General features: G+C 42.9%; 1 protein-coding gene across 4 annotated transcripts in view; it reads left to right on the top strand.

Annotated features, from left to right (window-relative positions):
* GPAM (glycerol-3-phosphate acyltransferase, mitochondrial) overlaps positions 1-12,088 on the top strand; it is a 727,629-nt gene that overhangs the window by 28,191 nt on the left and 687,350 nt on the right. For all 4 annotated transcript variants that reach the window (XM_069611788.1, XM_069611787.1, XM_069611786.1 and 1 more), the window contains exon 2: positions 564-690. In XM_069611788.1, coding sequence (XP_069467889.1) covers positions 577-690 — 114 coding nt within the window. In that variant the 5' untranslated portion in view covers positions 564-576. The remainder of the gene's footprint in view (positions 1-563; positions 691-12,088) is intronic.

Genomic DNA, 12,088 nt, shown 5'->3' with positions numbered 1-12,088 from the left:
ATTGCCTCCAATTTTCTATTTGTTTTTATTAATTTATCAACTCCGCACTTTCCACTCTTCCCCTTCCTTGCACTTTCCTTTTTCCCCTTCCCATGCACTTGCGTGTTCTCAATGTCACTGGGCCTAGTAAGATCGCAGTTGTTTTGTGTTCTCCCTTGCCTAGTCGCGCTCTGAAACATTTGTGTACGAGCGCGATACAAATAATATATCATATTTCATTTGCTGATTTGAAAGTTGCTTAGAGTGCAGTGGGATGATTACAGGGTGTTCTTGTCGTACGGTTTGCAGGGAGGGATTTTTGGTAATGATGTGTCAGGTCAGCAAAGGTGACCTGTGCTGATTGACACCTTGCATGTATGTGCCCATATATGTGCTCTGTGTTGATTTCTGTATCTGTTGAGGTGATTTGTGATGATTTCAAGGACTGCCCTGAGACTTCTTGATGTGATTTGCTGGGTATCTTCGTGCTCTAAGTAGTGGCCATGCAAATGTTTGTTTTGCATCTGTGGGTCCTGCAATGATTAGCACATTGTTAGACTAAAATGAATCCCTTTGTTTTGCAGCACATGAGTTTGGATGTTGGGTAACATGGACGAAGCCACTCTGTCTCTGGGCACAATAGATGCCTCCTATTTGCCAAATTTGGGAGGGTACCTTGGAGGGGGAAGCAAACATTCCACTGAAGATTGGGTAAGTGAACCTTCCACACCACTTTGTGTTTTTTTTTTTGTTTTTTTTTTAAGATTTCATTTTGATCTTAGTCTTTATGGCCCGGGGCCACATTTCTGCCCATGCCTGACTTACCGCATAGGGAGTAAAAAGTGCATGCTTGCTCGTAGAGGTTTTGGCAGGGCACTTGTTCAACAATTAAATGCATATCTGAAATCCAATTGCTTAATGCATCCATCATGTGGGAGGTGACATGTAAACGGATAATGCGTTCAACCAGAAGAGTGGGAATCCTAATAGGTTCTTGTTGCATGCAGGTTCATCAGAATGGAATTAGCCATATTCAAAATTAATGCTGCTCTCCCAGTACTTGGGACGGATGCTACTAGAGGAATGAGATTGGGTGCAAAGATGCCTGCGTGCCACCACAGGGCTTCCACACTTCGGCATGTTGTGATCCTGGGCAAATAGCTTCCCTTTTTTGAAAAAAAACTTGAGCCTCTTTTGGAAACTAATGGAAATCCAGTATTTTGCACGTGATTAAACAGTTTGAAATTATAATTTCAGGGACTGAAATTGAGATTGGATAAGCAGGAGCTAAAGCCCGCTCCTGGGTATCCAGCGTTAATAAGTGACCAGAAGCCACCACTGGAGAACCAGGAGCTAGTCCATAGCGTTGCGCAAATCTGATTTGCACATAAAATGCAAACTATACTTTATGACCTATCATGCTTTTAAATGTGTCCTAATATTTATCTATAGTTTGTTTCCAAATAAAGAGTTAAATTCATATATGTGTGTTTTGTCCTGCATCAATTGGCCTGAGGAGCCGAAAAACGCTCCTGGTAGCTGTTGGTGTCAACCTAACCAGGGTAGGGTCTTCTAAGCTACAAGCAGGAGCTAAATAACTCTCAGCTCCCCTCAAATTCGAACCCTATAATTTTGAAGGCTCTGACTAGGCCTTGAAAAATCTTTTTAAAAACTTTGTTTATTTTTATGGCCTTGGAGAAATTAATTTGACACATGTTTTCATTGAGAAGACAGTGATGCATGAAGAAACATTACCAGTAATGTTTGTGGTTTTTCAATAATTCTACTCCTCCTAAATACGTTGGAACAGAATGTCCGTACAAGTTTCCCCACATTATTGTAAAGGCTATAATGCGTTTGGGTGACGGGCATACAGGTCACTAATGATCTGTGTCTTTATCACACAAAAGCAGTGCAGTAGGGACAACAGGCTGTTGCCTGCTATTGGATTTTAACCTATTTCATTCATAAAAATGGATCTGACGGGTCCTTTATGAATGAGCCGGGGGCCAGCTATGTTCATCAATGGCGTGTTTGTGTGTCTGTCTGTGTCGCTCAACAATGGGTTGCTCGTCTTGTCCCTCCCCAGGGAGGGGGTAGCTGTAGTGGCTGCAAAAGTTGGGGATACTAATGGCACCATGCTGCAATGCAGCTGCACTTCCTCACCTGCACCGCTCTTTTGATCTGTCTTGAATGTACAAAAAGGAGCCCTAATGTTCGAAGTGTGTGCTGATGTTTCATTCTTGCCACGCGATTTCTTATATCCTCGCTATGGTGCACTACGTCCAAGGGAGGCTGAGATAGGCCAGGGTCTTCCCTATCCACAACCAGCCAGTCCCTGTTTAAGATGTTGGGAGCTGAGATTGCCACTCTCCACCACTCTTTGGGTCTGGCAGGTGCCACCTAGACTGGCACTGATGGCAGTGTTTGTAGCAAGCCCTACGCCTGCCCTGGACACTTCTGCCTCGCTGCCCAAGCTCCATCCTGAGCTTCGGCCTCTCCCAGCTCCATGTCGCACCATCAGAAGGCTATTAAAACACTGTTACAGGCTCTGATTTTTAAAACGCATCTCTACGCTTCTCTTCCTCAAGAGCATGGGCTATCAACCTTATGAACTGCAAATGTATATGCATCGACTTATTTTCTGACTAATCAATTCTACAACAAAATAAATGTACACAATCTATTAATCCCATGCCTAAAAATGTCATCCACTAAATTGCAATGAGGGGTTTGATGTGGAATATTTTGACGTATTCACTGGTGTAATGTAAGATCTTTATTGGGCCACTGCTGTCCACTTGGATACTTTTGTTTGTGCTAACTAGTTACAGATCCCTGGCCTCACCTTTATGATCTCTTCATAGAGGAAGCAGGCAGACCCTAGTACACATCCACCTCCCAGCTGCTCCAGAGCAATGAGTGTGCACAAACAGCTCAGAAAGGACGCTTAACCACTGGGTCGATTACTATAAAAATGGTACTTGACCCTTATAAAATGCGCTAGACTATGCTAGGGGTTGAGTGGATTGTGCAAGGAATACTTTCACTGTCTTTTTACCTTCCAGTCACCAAATCATACATTTCTTGTTTTGGTTCTCGTAGAGCTGATGGCGCTCTCACGCCTGCAGTATCCCCTTATTTTGCTAAATAGTTTATGGACAAACTTATCTGTCTGGATCAGAAACCTTGGCAGAAGCTGCCTAAAACCCCCACATGCCCTCCCTGGATGTCCTGCCAGCAACTGCTCTGTTTTCACATTCACCGTTGCACTCACAACTATCCGGGAGGGGAAGTGGATGCAATACCTCTGTCTTGTCTTTTTCTTAACTGAGTTCTTGGGATCTGTTGAAACATAAACGCACACTAGTTTCCAAACTGTTTACATAGTATTAGTATTTATCCTAGTTGCCCTTGTGGTGGTTTGAAGATACTTGTGTTCATTTAGGGACCCAAACACCTGAAGTCCTTCTTTAGTATATAGCTTCTCTACCATTCCTAACTGTACTTGCAATAGTCCAATTAAGTAACCAACTGTGCAAGAGCAGTTTAAGTTGTTCACATTGTCAAATTTTCAGGTTTGACCGCTTTTGACCATCCACAGAAAAGTCTGTGTAGTCTTTCACTGAATTGACTGTTCATTCACTGGTTTCCTGAACTGGCATGCCATCTATCTGAGTTTCCTGCAACATGAAAAAGAATAACTGGGATTCTAGAATGGCCACCGAGGAATGGCAGCTTGAGAGAGCAGCTCCTGTTCTCCACCCTGTTAACCGTCAGTTTATCGTTTACTGGCTGAAAATGTTGGGCAAAAAGAAGGATTGCAACAGCTGAGAAACCCTTCTTAAAAAAAAACCTAAATAATTGAATGGTGACCCAGATGAAGAAACACCAAGCAGTGCAGATATTTTTAAACTGTTGACGCAGGTGGCCAGTGATGTTTGGGAAGTTAAGGTCACCCTGACTGACTATCTGGAAAGGTTACTAAATTGGAAACGCGCATGGTTGATGTGGAGACAAGAACATCTTGCTTTGGAGAGAGAAGCCGCAGGCAGTTACAGAGCCTACCAAGAGCTACAAGAGAATCTGAAAAAACTCCAGATAAGAAATATGTCTTTGGAAATATAGGCCAGAAGCAATAATAATCGCTTGATTTGTGTTCCTGAGAAGCCTGAAGCTAATTTAAAAAAAAACAACTTTTTATTAGGTTTTATCGAACAAGAAAACAATAGGAGTACACTGCATTAGGAGCACTGTCGGCGGGATCACGAAACGCAAAATAACATTTGACAATGAATATCATGATAGGAGCACCAAAGTTGTCCGACACACAGGGTGACCACTCGGTGTTGTCCGGGCATTCACAGTATTCTGACGTCAATGCTTATTTATCCCATTTTTTTTATTTTCCCCCTCATATAGTCTGAAACTTCCGAGGGCACCCTTTTGCGGTGCAAATTCGTCGTTCCATGGAGGCACACCTATTCATTTCATTGGACCATCGGTCTGTTTATTTTATCTGCAGAGCCCCAGGTGGCAGCCGTTTGCCTCTTTCCCGCCCTTAGTTCCACTCCCAGAAATGCCCTTTTGTATTTGGTGAAGTCAGTTTCTCCCCACACGCCCAATAGAATCAATTTGGCGTTTCATGGAATCGGGGAACCCATTAATCTGGAGAGGCTTGTTAGACATGTTGTCCAAAATTCCTGTAGCACCCCATGTTCCCAGATCACGTGGAATGTGTCCTCTGCCCTTCTACATCAGAGGCACTCTCTGTCCTCAGCCCATCACCCCCCCCCCCCCCCCCCCCCACACCCACTCTGGCCATCGTTGTTCTGGAGCAATATGACCTGTGTAGGATTCGGAGCTCTTATCAGTCTGAGTTTAGCATCAATGCCTATTTCTCGTGGGGACATCAGTGCCTCCACCCATCTTCAGTCTCCAATACACCCAGGTCCTGTTCCCATTTCCCTCGGAGGCCAGTGACTTCCCTGGTGCCTAAGGAGTTGATTGCCAGTTAGAGGGTGGGGGTAACCTTGGAAGGAATGCGGTCTGGGAGGACATTTGTCTCGGGGGGAGGGGGGGATGGGGGGGGAAGCAGGCAGGTATGTCGGTAAGGCACGGGAATTGAGTGTTGATAGCATGTGAAAGCTGTATACGTCTAAAATGGTCCATAGGTAACAATCCGTGCTTTGTTTTCAGGGTTTCAAAATATATCAGTCGCCCCTCATGAATGATATCAGCCAGTGTGGATATTCCTTTTCTCTCCCAGGTTCCAAAAGGTCCCATCCTCTGAATTTCAGGGAGGTGTGTTATGCCACAGGGGTTGGATCAGGGTTGATCTGCCGTCCCAACCTATGTGTCTCCTTCCAGACGCGGCGGATATGAAGGGATGCTCTCGGAACCCCTCTTGGGCACTTATTATCGTCATCTAGTATGTGGAGGAGAGTTGAGATCTGTTTCGACCCGGCTATGTGGAAGTCTTGAGTCCCCATGTAGCCACTCATTTGCCACCCCCGCCTGTGCAGCCTGGTTGTATATACGGATGTTTGGCAGTCCTTTTACCCCCCCTTCCCACACCGAGCGTTGGAGCGGTTTAAGTGCAATGCAAGGTTGTTTCCCTCCCTAGAGTAACGTGCGTAGAGTCCTGTAAATGTCTGAAGGTTTCGGCTGGGATATGGAGTGAGAATTTTGGAGGACATACAGGAGTCTTGGTAGCGTCAATATCTTAAACAGTGCCGCCCTCCTGAGTAGTGATAGTGGGAGAGATTGCCGTTCTTGAATCTTTGCACTACCGGTTACAGGTTTAGTTTGAGGAAGTTGTCTGGCGTTGCACTGACCCGTATACCCAGGTAGGTGAAGTCCAGTATAGAGACGGAGTATGGACCGGGTTCTGGAATCGCTTGCCCCCCATTGAACAGGGAAGTAGATTGTGTTTTTTTTTTGTGTGTTTACGCAGAGTCCCCCAAAGTGTTGATATTCCTCAAGGGTTCTGAACACAATCGGGCAGGAGATTATTGGTTTGTTAAGATATATATATATATATATGGAGATCATCCGCGAACAGCGAGCCTCGTTCCTCCCCTCCCGTTACACAATGGACTGGGTTTGTCTGGGTATCAGTTCTCAGCCTAATCGCAAGGGGTTCAATCACAAGAAGGAATAATGGAGGCGAGAAAGGGCAGCCCTCGGCCCAACGGGAACGTCCTTTATGATTTCCCATTGACACGTACAGATGCTTCGGGGAGGGTATAGAAGAGTTTGACCCATGACATAATGTCCAAATCTCATACGGCGCATGATTTTCCATAGGGCGTCCCACCACACTGAATCAAAGGCCTTCTCAAAGTCGACCGCAAGGAGGGGCAAAGGGTCTGGGATCTCAGCTGCTCGGTCAAGGGCAATCTGGACCCTGCAGAGGTTCATTCGTGTGAATTTACCCGGCATAAATCTGCACTTATCTGGGTGGATTAGAGGTTCCATTACTCCGAGCATTCTATTGGCCAGGACTCTAGCTAATATTTTTGCCTCCCCATTTATTAATGATATAGGCCTATACGAGGCGCAGCATTCTGGGGGTTTCACCGCTTTGCGGATCACCACAATACATGTTTTTTGGAGGTCCAGGGGAAGGCTGCCCAGTTCTATGCTGTGGAGGAACATGCGGTGCATGTGTCTCGTTGTTGTCTCGCCCAGTCTTTTCCATATCTCTACCGGAAAACTGTTGGGGCCAGGAGTCTTCCCTGTATGTAGTTGTGACCGGGCTTCCCCTACCGCCTCTTCGGTGATGCCGGTGTCTAGCTGTTCTGTCTGTAGCCTAGCGAGTTAGGGGATTGTGATAGTCCAAAAGGTTTGTGGTGCTTGGTATAGGTTCCCTTGCTGGACGGTAGTGTAATTGCTCATATTACTTAGCAAAGGCCTCTGCGATATCAGTCGCCCATTAGCATTTCCCCGTCCTCAACTTGAATGGCCCGTACTTGCCCTTTTACTCTGTTCACATCGTTCTAACCAAGCAAGGGTTTTGCTTGCTTTGGAGAAGCCTGAAGCTAATTTGACTACCTTGGTGACAGATATTTTATAGGAATGCCTACCTGCTTATGGATTACAAAAAAATGACTTGGACGTGGTATTCAGAGTGGGCAAATTGGAAACTGGAAAATCAAGACAAATAATCTCTTTTGTCAAGACCGCTATGAAGGAAAATGTTTTGCACTTTGAAAGGAGACTTGATACATATTTACCCTGACTATCCAAGAGAAGTGGCAATCAAAAGGAAAGCCTTTGGGGAAGCAAAACGCTTGGCCAAGGATCGAGGGATCAAAGTTTAACTTATTAAACCCACAGTTTTAAAACTCTTGATACTTGAAGGGGTTAAACTCACGGATGCCCCAGAGCAAGCTTGTGCATGGCTCAAAGTATTCTGCCAATAATCCCTTATCCTAGGATGTTTTACTATGTTTATCCTTGATATTCACATATTTTGTACATTTATTTGTAGTTGGATTTAACAAAACTGTTGAATGAATAGTGTTAACAGCCGTTTTTTGCATGTTACAAATGTCTACCTTCTTATTTTTATTTTCAATGACATGCTTTCGTGGGATAGAGGAAGGGACCTTTCATATGTGTCGCATTTCTGCAGCTGTAACGTCTCATTTCTGCGGCTGTAATGCATCAACATTTCAACGTAAAGCAAAAACAGTTGAGGAACCTTTTCCCAATGGACACTTATCAGGGTAGACCTCAGATCCCTTCTGTTTGTCGAAGCTAATGTTTGTCGCCTGAATTGCGTAACGGAAAAAAAGTGGTTCCTCCACTCCGTTTTGTAAACTAATAGTAAAAGTATAGTTACACCTTTTCATTCATGCACCAGATAAACAAAGAAAATATCCACTCAGTGGGAATATAGTTATTGAGACTGTGTATTAGTATGAGCGGGTGCCCTTTATGATGACACGTGTTTCAACGGACTTCGCCTTCTTTTTCAAATCAGGGCTAATTTGTAATACAAATTAAAATCAAATAGGCAGTGCCATTCATTAATTAATGTACAGTCAATGCAAAGAAAAAAGTATCAAATGTAACACAGACATCAAGGAAGGGGAATTGGGGAGTATTGATTCAGATAGACAGTGAGCCATCAAGCATTGAAAAAATGGTATACATCAACGTAATATGAAAACATAGACAAATGGGGAAAAAGGGGACAAAACAAAGAATTTCCATGAGTTCATTTGTCTCTTGCGTATTGGTTTGCAAACTTGAAAACAAATAGTGAGTGCTCTCAAACATGGAACCTAATGGTATTGACTTCTAATTCGGAACGTGGCTTTTCAGCAAAGCAAAAAAGTCATGGGCTCAATCCCAACCTGCCAAATAAATTGGTGGTAATTCGTTCTATGTTAATACAACTGATTTTTCATAAGTATGTGGGTTGAAATAATACTTTCTTGAGTAAAGTTTAAATGTGCCCATATGGTAAAATCGAAGAGAGAAGGTTTAATGCATCTTCTGTTTGTTTATGTGAAGGTAGCTAGTTCTATGTTAATACAACTGGTTTTTCATAAGTCAGTGGGTTAGAGTAATACTGCTTTCTTGATTCCAGTTTAAACGTGCCCATATATGATAAATAAGGAAGAAGGAAGGTTTAAAGTATCTTGTGTTTGTTCATGTGCCATTCAGTTGGTCAAAGAGCTGCGCGAAGAGTATGTCTTTAACATCCAAAGTGAAATTATCTCATTACATTAGTGAGTAGTAAGTTATTCGCAAGTACAGTTTCTTTAATTGCTCCGCATGTCGTGCGGGCTGCAGGTGCAGACATCCTAATGCTCGTATCTTACCTCTGCAATTGAAAAGAGAGCTCCGTGCAAATCTGTCCGCGTTCGTATGAGAAACCAAAATGGTTGCTTTAATAGTTGTTACTGTGGTCTCCACGGCGACCGTAATGGTCCATTTTCAATTACTATTCTGCGCGCCATCTTTTGGGCTCGGAAAGCAAGAAGAGTACTAATCTCGAATGTGAGCCCATACTTTGAAGTGGATGCGAAACGTATGTGGTCTGTGCTATATGACGTGATGTCTATTAAGTAGGAAAATTAAATTATAAGCCTTTAACAAAATCCAATGTCGGTTAATTACACTAACATATTAAAGTGGATGTACAAACGCATGTGCAAATTACTTAATAGTACCGTAGGCTGTTGCCATCACAACCCATAGAAGTGATTACTCGATTGTAGATCGCTAATTACGGCAAGGTAATGAACAAAAACCCAATTGAATATTTAAACGTTGTGCGCGTTGTTTGTCGATTTCAAATGTGTCAATTTCACAATGGAAAATTAAATAAAATGAAGGAATACACGTGGACTGAGGCCATAATAACCAATGGGATTAATTATTCTGAACAGGATGTCTAGTCAATACAAGGAGCTAGATGGAATGTATGTTATCTAATTGAACATTCTTTTTTGTTCTACTCTAATGACAAACAAAAAATCATGTACTAGGATTGAATTATTTGCACTTGGAGCCATTGGATGAACTGAGAGGTAAATAAACTATATATTGAACTTGTAGATGGTAAGTGGCATGTAGTTCATAACCCTTCGAGAATTTATTGTTTCATAGAAAGGAGGACATCTCGTAACCAGAATTCCCTGAGGCCGTCATTGGTATTAACCATTAACACCTGAACAGACTGCCTCCCTGATGATTGCAAAAGGCAAGAAAGCGCTAGGAGGAGATCTACTGGACTGTGGAAAGGTACAGCTAGCTGGGAACCAGAGTGCGCCCCTCACCCCTTTTCTGTCCTTTTCAAATACCCCAAGTCATGATGGACCAGGAATCAGGCTGGTTGGTAAAGGTAATATTCAAATCAAACATATACTTTTTAATATATGGGGCAGCAATCCCCAATGTGGTGACAATAACAGATAAGAAGATATGTATTGCACTTAAATTCACTCTTTAGCAAAACAGATGGAAAACCTCAGAGGAAAGAACACTTTTGGCTTGTTTGGAGAGATGGCACTTAAGTTAGGATTTCCCCCTGCAATATTCCTCAACCCACAAATAAGCAATTCTAAATAAATATAAGGAAGCAGCAGGTAATCAGGAATGAGGAATAGGAAACAGAATTTGAATCCATCCTTCCCTCCCCAAACAAGAGCGAAAAATGGATTTGAAACCCTACTGTTTAAAATGAAATTTCTATGGGATCAACATTGGAAAGATACTAGCAGTCATGAACAATAGTTTGAGCAAAAGTAAACACTTTGAATTTGAATGGAAGGTTGAGAATAATTTAGAATAAAAATCACACATGTAAAACTTTGCAAAAATGTTGATTCCCGCCTAAAATTAACCAAACTATTTCCAATAAAAATGGGTGAAATTCACTGATTTCTTTTTTTTTTTTTTTTTTTAGTGCAGTTTTTGGGTTAGGATGTAGCTATAGGTCTTGGGCATAATCCAGAATTGAAATGAGGTCTCTAGCCATTTAAACTGAGATATGCAATGTCGAATGGAAGCCATTTTTAGAAAAATCGGGTGGTGAAAACAGAAAAACTCTGTTTGGACAAGAAAATATTTACTATCATTTTACTCTAGACTTCAGCAGACAGGCTAGAATACCAAAGAGGGACACACTAAGCTCTGGAGTTGATTCATGACTTCAACCCCAGATCCCCAGCGCCCGCTCTGGCGGAACCAGACCGACCACTCGAAATAGGATTGATAGATTAGGATTACACAAGATAAAAATTACTAAAGAAATGGCACTTAGCAAGATAAATAAAAGACAGGATGGTGACAAGGAATCTGACAATGTTACAAGTTATTAAGGTAAGGATAGGACAAGGTATGTTATGGTTTTCTACGATTCCTATTAATACTTACAGTTCACTTTAATTTAGGATCGTCAAGGGTTCTGGCCATCACACGGATCGGGTCTAACCAAGGACAGCTAGGCAAATCTGGCGGAACAGGATCAGCTGGGCAAATCTGGTCACCTGCACTGGACTGGCCTTTCTGGTTACTGGATATTACAGATCAGCGAGTTTGGAGCAGCCATGCATCTAGTAGCAGCAAGCCAGGCTGGATCAGGATGCTTCCCTTGGGTATTTGGGATTTTTAGAATTTGAGGCCCATCTAAAAAAAGGGGTTCAGCAATGCATAGGCCTTGGCTTTGCAATGAAAATCTGGAATCCGGATCAAGCAGGATGAAGAAATCGGGAACAGGACGCCATGCAGGAATTCGTGTGTGTGTGTGTGTGTGTGTGTGTGTGTGTGTGTGTGTGTGTGTGTGTGTGTGTGTGTGTGTGTGTGTGTGTGTGTGTGTGTGTGTGTGTGTGTGTGTGTGTGTGTGTGTGTGTGTGTGTGTGTGTGTGTGTGTGTGTGTGTGTGTGTGTGTGTGTGTGTGTGTGTGTGTGTGTGTGTGTGTGTGTGTGTGTGTGTGTGTGCGTCCCCCTTATGTATCATGCCAGATGACATCACTACAGTATATGGCAGGGCCAGGCTTACTATCCACACTCATTATGCTCTTGCCCAATCCTAGCATTGTTTCTGCTTTGCCCACAGCTGATTGGATCACAGGAACAGGATGTCATGTTTATGGGGTTACAATGTCTAGCTACAGGAACCAAAATCTCATTTTTCCACAAATACATATTTATGCAGTTGTAACCTGAGAAAATTGGATACACAGGTTACATATTTTGTGTGTCCTATTTCAATCCAAATCCCAAGTCTGTGGGACCTGGTTTTGCCTTTCTGCTACATTTTGGCAATTTTTTTTTTCAAATTCAATTTTATTGGTTTTAAACAGCAAAAGTGAATCATGAGCTAGAAGCACAGTCGAACATGCATAGAAACCAAATATCGCTTCTGCCTCTTTTCCCAACTCTGATTCAAATAGCATAACTATAATGACAGTACAGTCAAGCGTGGGTCCACTCCTGACGAGTGAACTATATAACTCCCCTTCCCTCCCTCCCTCCCCTTTTACTGCTCATAACACTTCCGTGGCATGATGATTGCTATAGTCTGATGAAACTTGCGACGCGGCAACTTCCGATGGTCGTTGTCATTGTGAATCATTAATGGTGTGATC

This window comes from Ambystoma mexicanum, chromosome 8 (assembly GCF_040938575.1).
Source record: "Ambystoma mexicanum isolate Mex_15411 chromosome 8, UKY_AmexF1_1, whole genome shotgun sequence".
Taxonomy (NCBI): Eukaryota; Metazoa; Chordata; class Amphibia; order Caudata; family Ambystomatidae; genus Ambystoma; species Ambystoma mexicanum.
Note: the sequence above shows the minus strand (reverse complement) of the source record. Positions and strands in the feature narration are given on the sequence as shown.